The sequence below is a fragment of the Vulpes lagopus genome, chromosome 18 (assembly GCF_018345385.1).
Source record: "Vulpes lagopus strain Blue_001 chromosome 18, ASM1834538v1, whole genome shotgun sequence".
NCBI classification, from domain to species: Eukaryota; Metazoa; Chordata; class Mammalia; order Carnivora; family Canidae; genus Vulpes; species Vulpes lagopus.
Window position 1 is genome coordinate 20794398 of NC_054841.1, and position 19366 is coordinate 20813763.

Sequence of the window (19366 nt, forward strand, 5' to 3'; positions counted from 1 at the left end):
CTCTATGGGCTATAAAGTTCTGCATAGCTAGCTGCTCAGAGGTATAATTAATATACAGGAAACTACATATATTTGCAGTGAACAATTTTATAAATTTTGGCATAAATATACACTTGTGAACTATCATATCACCACAATCAAAATAGCAGACATGCCCATCACCCCCCAAAATATCCTCATGCACCTTTCTAATCCTTTCTTCCACTTCTTTATGCCCCCTCCTATGTTACTACTGATCTGCTTTCTGTCAATACAGGTTAATCTGCATTTTCTAGAGTTTTATACAAATAAAATTATATGTATTGTATTCTTTTTGAGGGGAGGGGATCTAGCTTTTTCTACTCAGCACAAACATTTTGAGACATATGTACATTTTTATATGTATTTATCCAAATCATATGATCCTACAACAGCACCAAATGTCATGTTGGAAATTTAAGGGTATTATAAACAAATACAAAATCAACAAGTATTTATTAGCATATGCAAATAAATAGGAAGATTGAAATGTTTCCTGTAACTTAACAGCAAAAGTATTATTCATAATCTTTCAACCTATTAAAAGAAGTAAAGTTCATTTTGTAAAATTTCACTTGGAGGCTCATTTTTGCACACTCTGGATACAAACTATGTTGAGTATAAGCAACACTGTGATACCCGTATCAAAGAGTTGGGAGATACAGGAAAAAGAGTCATGGTCTAAAGCTGTTGGGCTAAAATAAAAGGACTGTCCTCACCTTTGCCAGGCCAGAGAGGAGCTCCAGTGCTGCCAGTGATATGCTCATGTCTTGCCGCCACTGAGAGTTGAGTCTTTGGGTGACAAGATGAATGCTGCGAATCAGGAGCCCAGCAGCTGAATCTGTATTAAGAGCTAGGATATAACCCCAATGCCACATCCCACAGGGAGGGAAAACAACTAAGCATTAGTAACGAGAAGCACAGCATTCCACCAGGCACAGACCACAGCAGCCACAGTGAGCACGACGGGCACCCACACAGTGCTATGCTCCCCACCCCACTGGCCTGAGTATCAAGCCTGACTAAACAACAGTGCACAGGGCACACACACTGGACCAAAGCAGCTTCTAGCTCCCAGCTCAGGTACTTTTATACAGACATCCACTAGGATTTGGCAGTTCAGTTATCATTCTTATAATAATATAAATTTTAGAATTTCTTAATTAACTCATAGAGAGTTATATTTTCATAAAAACAATGAAAAGGCTATCAATTATTTCCTCAGAATTTTATAGAAAAAATAATTCACATTTTAGAATCTCCTCAGATGCTAGGACTATCCCAAAACATCTGTTGAAATTATTTTTAGGATTTAAACTATCAAAAGTCACATGCAATGCCTTTTCAAACACATTTTAACATTTAATTCTCTAAAGCTACTTTAATACTTCTTAAAAAAGTAAATAACCAAGTCACCATGTATTTATATGGCCTCCAGTTCTACATTTAAATGTAATTACTACTTAGCTAATAATAAATAAGGACAAATTTAAATGGAATTTATAAAGGAAGCTTTAGGGACATTATACCTGTCGATCCTATCAGAAAGAGGGCAGTGACAACAGAAAAAGGAATGATCATTAAAGAGAGACATTCATGCGACACTAACACAAATCTGGATTTCTTAATAAAAACTATGACATTACAAGGAGAACTAACACCAGTTCAAAAGGCTGAAACAAACAATAATCACTTCAAACATTCATGTTAGAACACATACAATAATTCAAAAGGTTTTTTTAGTTTAAAAATGTTTTAGAAAGCATGAAAAACAAATTTTCACCTATAATACACTTAAATCCATGAACATAATGAATAAGGTAACAATTTAAGTAGCTTATTTATAAATGTAATATCCAAATTTATTGAATAACCACACAATGACCTGATGTTATCTGACATGCTCAAGGATACTGAACCCAAATTTAAACATGCTTGGACTCCTAGGCTCATGAATTCTCCAGATAATTAAAAAATTAAATTCACATCTAAGGATCTAGATTTCATTCCAGTCAAATCAGACTAGCACTCACAGATTCAATACAATATTAATAACTATGTGTAAAACTACAAAGGCACCCACAAATTCACAGAACCCATAAAAGTAATTGCCAAGGGTAGAGGCCATAACTGAATAGGATGCTCTACTAGCAAATGTTTCCTTACTTTCACTTAAAATATGTGACTGAAAAATCTAACCAGTTGTATATAGTAGCATTTATAGTTTTTAAACACAAAGACTCTCTCCTTTGGGTTCCATCTAATGTATATTTTACAACTCCACTTATCACACTACCAGTAGTTGATGTGCTGGCTAGCTCTGTCATCCTGAGGCAAAGGACATCCTATTTCTCTGCAGTACCAGTATCTGATACAGAATATATAGAGATTTTTTGACCACTCACTATAATCATTTATAAAATCTAATAAACTATCCCAAAATCTAGCTACTAAAAGTTATAGAGCTAATTTTAAAAGGTTTGTTTTCTCTTAAAAAATCTTTCAGACTAATAATCTATTATACTTAAGTACATTAAAATTATGAACATTAAAATTTTATTTAAAAAGATTTTGTTTTATATATCTGGGCATTAAAAGTTATTCAATGAACTTTGAATTTCAAAAAGAAACAAACATGGCTTACCATAATCCCTTAGGAGAGCTTGAGCAGGTCTTTCACTATCGGGAGTTGTGGGTTCTGTGCTTCCACCACTTGCTGAACTAATACCACTATTAGTACGACTATGACTCTTCAGGTTATTTTCTCCACCACCCTAGTCAAATAAAAATGAATCAAGTATTTGAGGGCTACATCCAAAACTGACAAGCACAGATTGAAGTCAGTCATTAAAAGTCATGCTGATAAAATGGAATGGGCCAACTAAGTAGCACAAACGGATTCACAGATAAAAACTGACAAGAGATTAAAACTACTAGTGGTGTTTCTTCAGAGACACCATCTACTGAAGGATATGAAAGGTCTGATGATTATGGATGTCTATTCTGGAGTCTTTGCTGCTGTTTACAAAGGGCCAGCCCAAGACCTTTCCTATTTTCACTAGACTTAACTAGCTAATGACTCTGGGCCTTTAAAGAATTACCCTAGGGCCTCCTAAGCAAAATTTCAGAACAGGAGTACAATCTTAAGAAAACACAAATAAACAAACAATAATAACTTTCAAATGTACTTACATAATATAACACAAATGATATCATGGTTAGTATAAAGATTAACTCCTATATGTATAGCAGCTAAGAAAGGTATCTGTTAAAGATTTCTCTCATTCTTCCCGATATAAACAAAATTCATTATATCCAGATCAGCTGATTATTATTAGCCACCTATTGGGAATATAATTACCTTAATAATAATTTGATCACTCATCCCATATCTACCCAGCTCTATATCCAACATATTAATTTCCCCACTCTCCTGCCTCTACTCTAAGCATGGGGATCACATATCCTGAAGCCAGAAGCAGGGAGCAGTGGGAGTCTCTGGGAAGTTTTTTTAATTTGGAAGTACTGGTGCTTTGGGGGACCTTCGAATTTGGTCTAAAGGAGCTAAAAGAGCTCATGAGATGGAAAAGAATAAACTTGATGCTTGTTTCTAGCCAGTGTTAGATCTACTAGGGATAGAAGGAATTATGGAATAGGGAGGGTTTTCCTAGATTACTCAAGCCAGTTCACCAACACAGCAAAAGAAGTTAAGAGCTTTAAGTGCAAACTGTCCAGAAATAAAGACTGCATCTAGTTGAAATTACTCCATGCAGAATCTCCCAGGGACCTGACAAATGGTTGAGGAAGCACCGGTAAGAAACCTCAAAACATACATTTTAAAATAGGATCCTTCTGAATCACTGAGCTGCATTTACAAACAAATGCCTTTAAAAATCACAGGGACAGACATTTTGGAATGCAATTTACATAAAATCAGGTATTGTTATTATCTGACAGATTACATGTGGTATGCTTCTTACCATCTCCATTTGGCAACCAATGGCTTCTAAAAGTGCTGAATCTTGAACGATATTTAACATTGCCCCTGTAACAGCAAAAAAAAAAAAAAAATTTATTTAAATATAGGACAAGAATACTAAAATGACTAAACTATCTCAATTAACACCAGAAATAAGAATATGATTTTAGCTGACTATTCCTGAAATATCCATAAAATTACTAATAAATCCATTGACTGGCATGAAAGAAAAAAAACCACACTCTTTAGAATTGCCCTAATTCTGATCTGCCTTCAAGGTTCTTTTTTTTTTTTTTTTTTAAGATCTTATTTATTTATTCATGAGAGACAGAGAGAGGTAGAGACAGAGGCAGAGGGAGAAGCAGGCTCTGTGCAAAGAGCCTGATGTGGGACCCGATCCCAGATCCCTGAGCCAAAGACAGACGCTCAACCACTGAGCCACCCAAGGTATCCCTGCCCTCAAAGTTTTAAAACTACATTTTCTAAAATAAGTCTGAAGCCCAAACTTAACTATATAAAAACATGACCACTATCAGGTATTTTTAAATTGGTGTTTCAAACGATTGTAGACATCTCAATTTCAAGACTAATAAAAACTAAGAAAAATATTATAGAATACTTTTAAAAAACAGATATTCTTTTAGAAATAAAAGAAATCACAAAAATCACAGCTATATCTTTCTGACCATACTGTTTTTATAAAAGATTTATTTATTTGAGGGAGAGGAAGACAGAGAGAAAGAGAGAGCATGAGTGGGGAAAGGGGGCAAAGGGAGAGAAGAATCTCAAGCCAATTCCCCACAGAGCACAAAGCCTGGGGCCCAGATGCAAGGTTCAATTCCACAACCCATGAAATCATGACCTGTGCAGAAATCACCGGTCAGATGCTTAACCAACTGAGCCACCCAGGTGCTCCTGATCAGATTACTTTTTAAGACTGATTAAATCCATATGGTTCAGGGCTACCCCTGGCTGCATATTCTGAAGGTGAGCTTACAACCCTAGAAAGACTAGAATAGATATAAGACAGTGAGCCTAGCTATACTGCTTCTCATCTCAGGGCAGGAGTACTCTTGTCCACAATGGGTAAGGAGAGGACAGACACAGCTTTGGCAATCTATGGCAAGAACTGATAATTGACTATTCCTTGAAATGCACATAGGGAACTCTTCAGAACAAGGGTGAGGCAAAACTAAGTAATGACTTTGTAGAAAATTATCTGATTTCAAGTGACACGTTATTTGAATGACCTAAAACATTACAACTTGGAGGTTCTCTCATAGCAAGGTTTAGCCTCTGTTCTTTCAACTCTTATAGAATGAAAGGATTTATTCTTCCCCACTTACTCCATCTTCTCACTGAAGACCATACTATACTTCCTGAACACTCATTCCAACTACTCCTGCCATCACCAATTCTTTGGCCATGACACTTCCTCTCCTGAAATGAAATCCTAGCCTCCTTTTTGCCTATTGAAATTCTGCCCTACAATATCAAATTTAACTTTCACTTCTGCCTATGAATTCTTCCTTGCTCATTTGGTGTCTTCTCTCAACACTGAAGACACTGAACAAGATAAGCAATCGGCCCTACCCTCTGTCATTATCTGACACTTTGGGAGGATATACTAATTTCTTCAATAAGACTTGCTCCAGGATGAAAGCCATGCCACTCAGTTCTTTAGTGCTCTCCTCAGAGCACCTGTACCTAGGACCATGTCCTGGCTTTGATGAAAAGCCATTAAGTACAGGAAGAGACAGATGTAGTAATCAAGCTGAAAAATCATGGAAGCCTGAAATATGGCAATGGCCACAATGATAAAGAGTCATTTAAGAGTGATTTAAGAGAATCAGTATGATCAGGAAACCAACAGAGAACATGAAGGAAAAAGGAAGGAAGCACAGCAGCAGCTACTCCTCAGTTTCCTCCTGGCAGGGTTCTGATATGGCTTCCAGAATTACACCCATCTCAAGAATGTTCCCCATGGACATAACAGGCAGGAGGCAGAGGAGAATGCAGATATACAGGAGGGAAGGAAAGAGGAGACAGGGAGAGTAAAAGGGGAGATGGGGAGAGGAGGGGGGAGGAAAGAGAAAAATAACACAAATAAGACTAAGCAAAAATGACCCCCTAAGACAACTGTAACGCTTTCCCCTTCCCTCATCTAACCTTTTTAAACTTTTTCGCATATAAAAGCAAACAAATTCTGCCTCTGGTTAAGTAGAGCTGTATTAGACTCAGGCTCCAACACTGACCCTGCCTTCCAAGCACGCCTGGGGTCAACAGTATATGGGTTCACCTACAAGAAAATATGAACACAAACCTAGTATCATTTGAGTGTTGTTGGGGTCCGTTTCCGTTTGCAAGGCACCTATTAGTATATTCACAAGTCTCAACTTCAGGGACAAAAAAGTTATTGGTTTATCATATGAAGAGCTGTCATCATTACTAAACTTCCCTTCCAGGACCACCTATGGAAGAAACATAATATTCAACATGAACTGTTGTGGTGCACTATGCCCATGTGGAAACTGTTACACTGGACAAAGAGACCAGGCTAACAAGCGAGGCTTTCAATCTGTCTAGTAGCCACTGTGCTAAGTCTTGCACTAACTCACACAATACATGTTAATTAGCTGTCACTAGTTATTGCCACTTGAAATGGCAGACCAAGGCATGCTGGCTGGCTGATAGAATAAATACCACAACAAATCAACTTTGTTGATTTGACTGAAATAATCTGAAAAAAAGTTTTTAAAAAGCTCATGTTCCATCTTTAAAATATAATTTGACTTGAATAAGCACACAGAACAGAATATAGAATATGAAGAACTTTAGTAAAACATTACCTCAGATCTGACTGTGCCAAAATGATGAGGGAGGGGCAATAAAGAAAGGAGGATATTAATGGAAGATCTTCTCAATTCTGTTGGATTTACATAGCTTTTGAATTTTGAGAGTTCTCTGCCAAAAAAAAAAAAAAAAGAAAGAAAAAGAAAGAAAGAAAGAAATAGCTATTGGTATTTCCAAACCAAAGTATGTTTTTAGCTTTTTGCCAAATACACATTATGTCAATTTTTCACAATATAAGCACTGGGTTTGGTTTCATAAAGAATGCAGTAACTACTTTCCGCTGAGTTTATATTCTCTAGGGTGTGTGTGTGTGTGTCTCTGTGTGTGAATTTCTACATTAAACTATTACAGAATTAAACTAGAATCTGACTGATTGATTCTACGTGCATGATCTTCTCTACAAAAGTAGGACCTCTGGGCTGGGGTTGCTCTTAGCCCTCTAGACCAGTCCAAAAGGGATTCAACATGCCCATGGACAAATTAGAACTAAATAAAATCAGGGGTTAGATGTATCTGGATGCTCTATGCTCACGTAATGTGACCTGAGTTCCCTTGGGCTATAAAGACAACCACACAGATAAATTAGGAAACTGGGAAGGAAGCACCAAAACAGACCAGGCCAAACCCAACAAGTGATATGCTAGTACAGAGTGAGAGCTTACCTGTCAGGCAAAATGGTTTCAAGAGCTGAAATAAAGTAAGGAACCACAACATCAATCCCTTTCAAGTCACAGCAGAACAAAGGAGGGGAGTTTAGAATAACGCTGGCCAAGACAGGATGGCACACATAATCATTTATCTGCAAACCTTGAATTAAAAGCATGTAAAATCTAGGAAAGCAAGAAAAAAATTTTAAATAAACTGCTGATCAATTGTTTTCATAATTATTAATATTTTCTACAGTAATCTGAAAGTCTATTTCCACTCTTCACTACTTCTATCCTTTAAAAGGTATTACTGAAGTTAGAATAATTCAAAAGCAAATATACTACGAACCAATAATTTTTCCTAATGAAAAGAGAAAAAGATTCACGTCTATTAGACCTCCTTCAAGTGCTAAGCCTTGCAACTCAGTTATAGGTGCCTGCAAATGAAACCACCAAAACAAGATAAATGGCTGCAGAAATTATCAGTAAACTAGAGGAATTAGTGAACTAAATTCCATATTAGTAAAATTTTGCAACATTTCCCAATTCCTGAAGGAAAAAAAAAGTATGTATTGTGTCTTTTTCCCCTTCTCCATCAATTAAAGAAAGAAACCTCATTCAACCCTGCATTCACCACCACATGGAGGTGAGTCTTTTAGGGATATACCTAAGCTTACCTTCTTTTAGCCTCCTTTCCTAACCCCCAATCAACTAAGTATTCAATCTTCCATCATTCAAAAGCAACTATATCTGTAGATTCTTCTACTACTGTGAGGCACTTTTCTCCACAAACCTCTTCGGAAACAACTCCCTCACCTCCTGGTCGCTATTCGGCACACTGCAATCTAGCCTCTCTTTCTAGAAATCAGTTGAAACCATGTCAGCAAATAACCAACGGCCTCTCAATTGCTAAATCCAGACAACATGTCTAAGTCTTAACTTAATCTGCCTTTTTAAAGTATTCAACCCTTTAATTACTCCCTTCTTCTCTTCTTTTCCTTCTGTGACCCCTGAAGTTATTTCCCATAACAGACCCTCTTACTCCTCCTGCCTCCTATACTGGTGTCCATCAGGCTGTCACGCTCCACCCTCTAAGCTCTCTCTCATGCTAACCTGGTTTTAAGCCACTGAATATAATCAAATGAATTATGCCCATGCGTCCCAACTAAGCCCCAGATCTGTTAGCTAAAAGTGTGCTGGATACCCGAAGGCAGGGCATGTCTAATTATTGATTATTGATAACATGTACTGATTACTCTAGTACTTCCTATAAACACTGCACACAGTAGGAAATTAATAAAGATTTGTTGATTCATATCCTACATGCATCTAAAGTTCAACAGTTTCACAACTAAGTTCATCACTTGCCCTCTAACAAATCTGCTCTTTCGGTTGCTCATACTTCCACCCATCCAGTCTTATGGGCCAGACAGAAAGCACATAGTTATAGCCTTCTCCCTTATTGCCATTGGTACTGTTCAGGGTATATCACCAGCCCAGAGCCTCCCTCTTGAGACCATGCCCCCACCACAAGGGATGAGCTCCAGCATTCCGTGTGACCCCTCCCTCACAGCTGTAGCTGACTAGAACAGAAGACACTTGATTAATCAGATCCTCTTTCCCAGGAATCTGAAATTAGGCTTCAGAAATGCTAACTTCCCTGCTGGCCATCCATACCAAAGCTATGGAATTTGGGAACTCAGAAGCATATTGAATATAAGAAAAAAATCTGTGGAGAAGAGAAAAATAAAGCACTTCTGGGAGACCATGGAGACAGAGAAACAGAAAGGAGGAAAGTTGTTTTGTTCCCTGAATATTTTCTGATTCCTGGTCCCTGCCCTTTGTGAGGCCCTGCTGCATGTCCTGACCTTAGAATGTATTAAATAGCATGATTTCTCATAACTCACTACTATTTTGCTAAAACCACAGTGAGGAGTTTCCTGTTACTTAAAGTTAAGAACCTAGTAAAATACCCCTGATTAGCTCCCTGCATCTATCATTCTGTCTCAGGCCTCTAGGATTCTGCACTAGGTCCCCTCTGATTCATTTTAATCCTCATTCCTAAGAACCCAGCAGGTACAGACACGTGAATGCTGTTCTTGATCACTTTAGCAGCTTTGTGAATGATCAGTTCAGGAAAGCAAAATAGAGTCAAGAAAAATAGGAGGTCACTACAAGTCAATTTAGGAAAAAAAATGACAAGGTCTAAGTGTCATGATGAGGAGAGAGTGGAAAGATTAGAAAGAGGGTTAAATAGAAGAAAGGCAGGACTTGGTTCACCACCTAAAGACAAAGACTCTAATGAGAAGAGTCTAAAATGACTCCTAGTTTCTGGTCTAAGCAACTGAATGGCTGGCAGAGACAAACACAGAGATGGTTGAAGTCAGAAGACCCTACTCAACCTGCTAACATAGGCTAAACACCACTAATCTTTTTTTAAGTCCAGGACAATCATCCCATCCTCTCTATCTCCTCCCTGAACCCCTGGGGAAAGCGTGTACTGCTTCTTCTTCTTCTGAATGCCTGCAGCTTTACTTCTACCTCTCCTATCAACTTCCTATTATTACTGGATCATTGTTACCTGTGTACACAGCTTTGCTCACTCGAGAAAATAAGCTCCTTAGAGGCCAGATTTACAGCTAATATTTCTGGATCATCTATAGTGCCTAAAACTGTGCTAAACATATATTTCATTAGTGTGATCCTTCCAAATCTCTCCATCATTATTAAAAGTCAAATATGATGAAATAAATACTACTTCTAAAATAAAAAAACATCTTAAGGCAGGTAAAATGCAAGAATGTCAAGCAAAAATTCCAGTTACTTAACAGACATTTGCAAGTACTACAGACCAAACTTTACTTCAATTTTACTTCAAATTTTACTTCAAATTTACTTCAATTCAGCCTTACCAAGCCACTATCAAAACTATATAAATGGGAAAATAAACAAAAAAATTCTAAGACCTGGATAAATAAGCTGGCAGAATCTCTTCTCCAGTCTTCTTGCTACAAAAAATCCTACACAGTGTCCCACAAGCCTCAGCTCTTCCTGCTTCATAGTTATCAGGAAATTCACTTGCATCAAACATAGGATTGGAAACCATGGTGTCTGTGGACATTTGTGACCCTTTCCGTCGAAACTCCATGCTAGCTTGTGTTGTAATGGCTGAGGAGAGAAAAGAACGTTTTATTATATTTGTCAATATGCAAATAGGCTCATGGGACCCTGGACACAAAGATCAATTGTTGGTGTCATTAAATTGTTACTTAAATAGAATTCAATAATGCTTTTGTTTGCAATTATATCTTAGTTTTTTTTTAAGGGGCTCTCTGAAATCTTCTTTGAAAATGGTAACAATTAATTTACAGTGGTATTATCAGTTTAATAGATTCTACTTGAAGCATTTTTCAACTGAATTTTTGATCAGCAGAGTACATTTGTATATATCTGTATTCACATACAGAGATATAACAAAGAATTTGGCTTTTCTATTATTTATTCTGCTTTTTCCTCCCCCTGTAGAATGGTGCTTAAACATTAAGAAAAATAGCTACTGCAATTTACATATTACCCCAAACAGACATCATAATTGAATGGGCAAGCCCATGCCAGTTTGTATACTTTAGGGAAAGGGCAAAGTAAGGATGAGAAATGGGTAGGGAGGAAGAGAGAGCATTCCCACCACCCACCCAACTCCAAAACACACACCAAAGAATCGCCCAACCAAGCAAAATGAGAATGAATTTTAACAACCACAGACAGCAGCTAACTTGAGGTTGATAAATCAGAAAATTGGATTGGTAGGAAAGATTATCATGGTCATTCGTTGTCACTGAAACAGAAGCCCTTTGAAAGTTGCTTTTATTTTTAACAAAAGATTTCATAGTGTATTGAAAATCACTCTGAAATCTTTTATCGCTCTACATGAAATGTTTAAATTATTTTGTAATAGTTTTAATAGAATGCAGAGTCAAGCATAAATCTTTATGCAACTTCCCATGAGCCATTTTTAGTCCTGAATAAGCTATCCAGCAATAATACATTTGAAAAAACACTACATGCAGAATGCATACAAATCAAACACTAAATCTGTAGAAAAATAAGCTTAAAGCTTTAAAAAAAAAAAAAAAAGCCAAAACACAGTTAGTGCAAAGTCCTGGAATTCATGACATGACCAGACTAGTGTACAGAAATAATGGGACTGATTCAGGCAGATTAATTTGCTTTTGCCAACAATCTTCCCCATTCAAAACACAGAAAAGTATTTTTCTTCCCAAGTGCAAAAACTACAAGAGACAATGACAATCAAATTTTTTAATGGAATTATGAAAAAAATAAAAACATGACTGCAATTAAGGAGAAGCTTCTGGTTCCTACTTACAAGATTTATAAGAAAGAAGAATTTGGATAAAAGATGCTGCAAGATAATAGAAATAAATGGAAACAAATCAAAGGACAGCAGTAATTATAAAATACTTTAAAGATGGTGAAATTTTACAATAAGTTAAGAAGCTTTTTAGCTTTTTAAAAGTTAGATTAAAAGCTTTATGATACCACAAGCTAGTTCAAAAACAGGAAATTGTGCATTCAGATCCAAAATTATGATTTTTGTATCATGCAAAACAATGAACGAAGAAAATTACACAGCTACAAAGAATTGAGGTTTTGAACTGCTGATAACGTGCATTAAAATTTAGTTCATTAACCCTTCCCAGCTCAATACCACTTTTGCAAACTACAGTGTAATGTCGCATCAGTCTTGAGCTAACCAGTTGATCGAAGCAAAGACCTTAAGTTAGAGGTGAACTGCAGGGCAGAATTCCTTGATGGCAGCCAGTACTTAGAGAACCGACTAACAGTGTTCATTCCCCGTCCCTCCGCCCCCTACCCCCTCCCCCACCCTGCGGTTTCAAAACCAGCTCTCAAGAGCACCCAAACCCAGTGAAATACTAGGACACTCCTGTCTCCTGGGTAATGTAACAGCCTTTCTCATCTCCAAACACAACAGGGGCAAGAGGACCTTCTATCTTTTCCGCACCAAGGAAAATGTTCAGGGTTAAAGTAAGAATTGGTTTACCACATATCTAAGTTCTGGTTTCTATCTTTTGGCACAAGAGGGTGAGTAAAGCTGTTACAAACTCCCTAGAGAATGAGAAGATTTGTATATTCCTCTTAAGCAAGCCCACCAAGGAGGCAGGAGATTGAGACATTCTGGATTCAGGGATTTTAGTGTCAACAGCTTGATGCCCAAAAGTTATACTACAAAAATTGCACCTTAATAAAAATAAAAAACATGACTGATTCATTCTAGAAAATACAATACAAATTAACAAATATAAACATGGTTTAGAAAACTCAAAATATAAGGTACATGAACATAAGAAAATATAAGCCAAAAAATGGTTTTCTAGAAGTTTTCATTAGCCATAAGTACATTTACTTATCCATACAGAAGCACAAATTTCAAACTTTTAAATAAAATATGGAAATGGAAGAATATAAAGTGTCTGAATTTGAAGAAAACAAAGGAATCTGTAAACTCAAACATGCAATCTTGAATTATAGTCCCCAAAATATCTTCATATTCATGACTTTTTAAATTATTTTAAAAATTTAAGAACATCCAAAATGATTATACATGTATAATGCTCATATAGACCTTAATTCTGAGATGATTCATAATAGCTAAGAATGCATTTCTGAGAGAAAACAGAGACCTTTATGGTCACCATGTTAGTTTTAATTCCTGGAACTAATATTCTCCCTAGAGATGCATGAACTAATGCAATTAGGCATCCTTTTCTCTCAACCTACTTCTAACCCCAATCAGAAAAGTGCTTTCTTATCAAACAACCAATACACTCATTAGTGCATATAACACAGTGCCTGGGCATAGTCATTGCAGCTCAATAAATGCTAGCCATGATTATTATTCTCTATAAGACATGTAATAAATATCCAGTATATTCTGCACTACCGTACACTCCCATCCTGCACACTATGCTACTACTTCCAAGTACAACAGTGAGATGACAAAAATAAATCAGATTTAGAAAGGGTCGTTTCTGTAATAAAATCAAAATGAAGATATCAGGATTGAGTTATTAATTCTCCACCCACTCTTAAATAGTTCCAGAGCAAATGGTATTTTTTAAAGTGTGCCCTGAAATAAAGTTCTCTAGACTAAAACCTGAGAATAAGAGTTTCTCATGAGGCAGAAATTTTCTAATTTTTTTATGTACTAATAAGTGAATGGCTGTCAGAATCTAAGAAAACACTTCTTGTGAATAAATTTCTGGTCAAAACCTTTATTTAATTCTTTCTATCAATATTATCATCCTGGCTGACATGAAGGGAACTTCCAGGCCACCTAAGTAAAGCAATTTGATTCAACAAAAAGTGGCTGACCTAAAGTGTGCCTAATAAAAACAGACAAAAGCCAAACCTCATAGACAGACATATAAAGGACAGGTAGGAAAACTTTCAAAAATCTGTTACTGTAGCTGGAAGGGGTTAAACACAAGACACTGCTTGGTCAGAGACAGAAAGCTTTTTAAGATACATATTAATCTTGCAGGTAGGAAAAATTAAAAAGAAAAAAAAGAAAAGAAAAAAGTGATAACATATTTCTTGAGCAATATTTACCAGTCATGCTGCTGTCTCTGTTTATCCCATTATGAAGTTTACAGTGAACAAATGCTGCATCAAATAACCATGATCCAAAGAGATTCAAGATGCTGTTAACCTTTGGTCTCCGAGGGGCAGGCAGTGGCCGGGGTTCAGAACTAGTCTGATTGGGACTTGACAGAGGAGAGGTGGAGGATGTCTGGTGCTGAACTTTCGAGGCATGAGCAGTACTAACCTGTTGGAGGAGTATAAGAATAAATCCACACTCAAGAAATGTTTGAGAAAAAAGAAAGACTTTTTTAAAAGGTTGGCAAATTAAAAAGGCAACTTTATACAGCATAATAATGGAGATGAAAACTCTTACTGTGCTTGTCTTCATGGTGGCCTTATTCACAGTAACAGCCCGGTGCCTCCGGTTATGTGGTGGGGTGGTATTGACAGCAGTGCTTTGAGGCATACTTAATCTATTCACGGGTGTTGGAGGAGCACTGTCTGATCGGGGTCTAGAAATGCCTTTCAGAAAAAGACATATGGAGTTATTCTTCATAGTTTCAAACACGTGGTCAGAAAATCTTCCTCAAGCAACACCAGTGACGGCTCAGGACAGACTACAGCAGACACTGCTAGCTGCCTCCCAGTATCCATTCACTCTTTCTTCCTAAGTTACTGAACACAAATTTTAGCTGGACATGGCTACCCAAAATAAATAACTACATTTTCAAGCTTCCCTTACAGATAGATGTGGCCATGTTCTGACCATAAAGAAGTAGATGATTGTGGGGTGGGTCTTCCAGGAAATCTTCTTAAAAGGACCAATCAAGTATAGACTCTCCTCCTTTCCTAATTCCTGAAAAGGAGGACTGGAACTCATTTAACCATCATGGCCCATGAGAGAGTACACAAAGGATGGAGAGCCAAGAGATGGAAGAGCCCTGGGTCCCTCACAATGATGGAACAGCGATAGCAGCCCTATACTGCCTAGCCCTGCCCTTATCATACGTGAAAATAATTATCTTGCTTAAACCATTGGTATTTTTTATTGTTATGTGGCAGCCAAACTTAATTTGAACTAATATACTACCTATGTAATGTATTAACAAGTGCACATAAATGTTTTTAAAAAATAGATATAAAATATCATTGCCTTTCAGGTTAAAAATATTGACTTTTCATATTCCTAAAATGTGAAAAGTGGTTTAAAATAATGGTTCACAAAAGGTGTAATTTTATTCCCAGAGACACATACCTAACGTATATTAATCTGTATTTTCTTGGATTACTACGGAGAACGAACTTTTCCCTTCTGCAAATCACTTATTCATATCCTTTGTCCATTTATCTACCAAGTCTTATTCTTTTTCTTAGCATTGTTTGATCTATTTATATAAAGACAGTGGAAGCGTTCTAGCTATTACATTTGTTGCAAATAATTTTTCCTACTTTGTCATTTGCAACCAAAGCTGTTCATCTTTTTCTTGGGCTTTCCATAATGTTTCTAAATCCATACTCTAGAGTTATCTACATGTAGGTCTCCAAACATTTAGAAACATACACAAAATTCACCTAAGAATGCATCCACTAGACAGCTGATTCCACGCATGGCACGAAAAAATATTTGAGGCAGATGTTTAAGGCAGGGATACTGATTCAATTCTTGTGGCATTCCGCTCACATTTAAGAACTGTTCCTGAAATTTGGGAGTAGAGCTTATAATGGCCGGGTTACTCAAATCCACGGGATTACTATCAAAAAAGGAAAAAAAGAATTAATTACACAGAAAGCCTTTTTTTTTTTTTTTTTTTTTTTTTTTTTTTTAGATTTTATTTATTTATTCATGAGAAACAGAAAGAGAGAGAGGCAGAAACACAGGCCAAGGGAGAAGCAGGCTCCATGAGGGAGCCCGACGTGGGACTCGATCCCGGGAGTCCAGGATCATGTCCTGGGTCGAAGGCTGGCGCTAAACCGCTGAGCCACCCTGGGATCCCCAAGACTTTTCTAATTTTAAAGGAAACAGGGGATCCCTGGGTGGCGCAACGGTTTGGCGCCTGCCTTTGGCCCAGGGCACGATCCTGGAGACCCGGGATCGAATCCCACATCAGGCTCCCGGTGCATGGAGCCTGCTTCTTCCTCAGCCTGTGTCTCTGCCTCTCTCTCTCTCTCTCTCTCTCTCTGTGACTATCATAAATAAAAAAAAAAAAAAAAAAGAAACTTAAAGGAAACAGAAAATGACCATTGAAAAAGACATTAAAAAAAAACTGAAATCACTAAAAGATGAAAAACAAAAACTACAACCTGGAAAAAAAAAATAGTTAACATCCCTAACTTATAAAAAGGGTAATTTAGAATCACTAATACACAAACAGAAAAATGAGACTAGTCAAACCAGAATGAGAGGATATGGAGAAGAAATGGTTTAAGAATTAAAGCAGTATGCAACAGAACAAAAGTTCCATAGGACACAAGGATGTAGCTAGTACAGAGAAAACAAGCAGCAATAAAATTGAACTGAATAGAATTACTATAAAGAGAGACCAGGAAGCAGCAAGTTATCCCGCTGTGTAATTTTATTGTATCACCCTCAGCGACATTTTAAACAAGGCCACTAAAGGAGAGGCCCTCCTGGCCAGATGGACCAGACAGTGTTGGTCACATAGAGAAGCAAGGCACTCTCCTGTCCCACAGAATGCAACAGAGTCCTGAGAGAGATATCATCCAGGATGTAACAGTAGGCAAGAGAACAAATGCTACATATAACACAGGGGACAAGCTTCTAGAGTGTAGACTAAACGCAGCTGAGGGTAGCCTGAGTCTGCTGGGAGCAAGAGAGCAAGAGGCACATGATGTAGATGTGACACTGTCCAATGTGGCTCCATCTGAGGGCTGTACTTAGCAGCCACACACTGAGCACCAACACAGAAGTTACAGTACGGTTCCTGCCCTAAGATAGGGGTAAAGAGCATACACAATACTAAATAATAGTACCTTAACATATGTAAGAAGCGAAACCATGTCTGTGCTACACACTCATTATCCATTTCAGGAGGGATCAGACTGGCATCTTCATCAGGAACTTTAAATGGAGGAAATGAAGGACCATATGTAAAGCGTAGCAATCTAGAACACAAAAAATATGCAAACCACCAAGTTCGTTTCTTAACAGAATGAAAAATATATTAAAATATGTATTAAGCATTAAAATATGATGAGAAATACAAAAGAAAATAGATGACATGTGTATGATACCTCAAAGAAGATAAATGAAAACCCTCATTGATAAGAGACAAAAACGGGATTTCTAGTTTTGTAAGATTTAAAAAACCTTTAAACATTTGAATAATGTGTTTATTTTAAAAATTATTATTTGCAACTTATGTATCTTTGTAATTTAAGTTATACAATTTATATTATGAATGTATCACAAATTATAAAATTACATATATATTACACATTAAATATGTCATATTACAATCTTATTTTTATGTTTAATAGCTTTATAACATTAATATGTAATATATAAACTATAATTTTATAATGATTTCATAACAAAATGACAAATCAAATTATAAAATTATAAGTTATTTTTAAATTTTATTTATAAATAATTACAAATAACATATATAGTAAATTGTATGATCATATATGCAGCTTTATGTTTCTACCATTATTTGCTTAATTATAATATAAATTGATATTTAAATTATTTTTAAGAGTCATCCCACTGCAAACTCCTTCAATACAACTTAGCTGTAATTTATCCATAATAACAACTGCTATATAACTTGCATGAAGTTCAGAATTTATGGTGTACCTTGAAAGTAATTCAACAATTTAATTACTTAATTTAGTAGTACTACTCCAAATGTATTTAAACTGTTCAAAGTTCCTTTGACTCAATTATCTTTTATCTAGAAATTTTATTTTAATGAAATAACCAGAATACACACACAAACTATGCATAAAGTATTCATATCAACAATATCTTTAAAGTAAAATACTGGGAACAACATGAATATCTAAACAATAAAGAAATTATTAAAGAAATTATAATGCCACTTATATAATGAAAATTTTAAAGGCTTTTAATGACTACAAAGCCATTAAAAATATGATCTTGAGATTTATTTCAGAATGGAAAAGGCAAATGTAATTAATGGGATGCATCAAAATTAAAAATAATACTCTATAAAATAATCTCAATTTTTGTAATAAAGAGAAATGGAAAAAATACATTAAAACGTTAACACTGGTTATAAGTAATGGATATTTTTCCCTATGTCATCCAAATTTTCTATTTTCTATGTATTGCTTTTATAAGCAAGATAAGAAGTATTATTTTCTAATTTTGACATTCACTAAGATATACCAGAATCAACAGAATATTCCAAAACCTCTATCTTTTACTTTAAATAATGTTAAAGATATAAAGGTAAACATTTTACTAACTCAGAAAAAGACCAGTCTACTTTCTGATACATAATGCTACCTATAAATTATTTGTCCCCGCCTCCACACTGCCTTCCCCCTACATCACATCAAGTCTCTAGATATAACTGCCAGACAGGAAATACAGAGGACAGAGAAATATATTAACACAATTAGGACATAATGAGAAAAATTCAGAGTAGAAACACTCTAAGACAAACATCTCAGTTTCTTCAACAACAAAAACTTTACTGTAAAGAAATAAAATTGAGAGGGACGCCTGGGTGGCTCAGTGGTTGAACATCTGCCTTTGGCTCAGGGCGTGATCCTGGGGTCCAGGGATCGAGTCCCACATCAAGCTTCCTTCGAGGAGCCTGCTTCTCCCTCTGCCTATGTCTCTGCCTCTCTCTCTGTATCGCTCATAAATAAATAAAATCTTTAAGAAAAAAAAAAAGAGAGTAGGAACCTATGGCTTAAGATAGGCTTAAGAAACATGTCAACTAAATGTAATATGTGAACCCTGCTTGTTTTTATTCAATGGAATCAACCATAAAAAAAAGAAAAGAAAAAAAATTCTTTTAAGATTCATTCATTCATTCATTCATTCATTCATTCATAAGAGACACAGGCAGAGGGAGAAGCAGGCTCCATGCAGGGAGCCCGACGCGGGACTCGATCCCGGGTCTCCAGGATCATGCCCTGAGCTGAAGGCGGCACTAAACCGCTGAGCCACCTGGGCTGCCCAAAAAGAAAAGAAAATTTAAATATCGAATGGCTGATATTAAAGAACTGTTAAAAAAAAAGAAAAAAGACTCAA

The 19366-nt window shown here is 36.3% G+C and overlaps 1 protein-coding gene across 10 annotated transcripts in view; it reads right to left on the reverse strand.

The window, feature by feature from the left end:
• RALGAPB (Ral GTPase activating protein non-catalytic subunit beta) overlaps nucleotides 1-19366 on the reverse strand; it is an 83532-nt gene that overhangs the window by 40200 nt on the left and 23966 nt on the right. For 4 of the 10 annotated variants that reach the window (XM_041732711.1, XM_041732702.1, XM_041732703.1 and 1 more), the window contains 13 exons: nucleotides 17110-17241; nucleotides 15691-15869; nucleotides 14492-14640; nucleotides 14146-14362; nucleotides 11882-11917; nucleotides 10464-10665; nucleotides 7513-7680; nucleotides 6847-6961; nucleotides 6321-6468; nucleotides 3999-4063; nucleotides 2663-2792; nucleotides 1548-1556; nucleotides 738-871 (listed from right to left, as the gene is read on the reverse strand). In XM_041732711.1, coding sequence (XP_041588645.1) covers nucleotides 738-871; nucleotides 1548-1556; nucleotides 2663-2792; nucleotides 3999-4063; nucleotides 6321-6468; nucleotides 6847-6961; nucleotides 7513-7680; nucleotides 10464-10665; nucleotides 11882-11917; nucleotides 14146-14362; nucleotides 14492-14640; nucleotides 15691-15869; nucleotides 17110-17241 — 1684 coding nt within the window. The remainder of the gene's footprint in view (nucleotides 1-737; nucleotides 872-1547; nucleotides 1557-2662; nucleotides 2793-3998; nucleotides 4064-6320; nucleotides 6469-6846; nucleotides 6962-7512; nucleotides 7681-10463; nucleotides 10666-11881; nucleotides 11918-14145; nucleotides 14363-14491; nucleotides 14641-15690; nucleotides 15870-17109; nucleotides 17242-19366) is intronic. The other 6 variants (XM_041732706.1, XM_041732707.1, XM_041732708.1 and 3 more) reach the window with 6 other exon arrangements.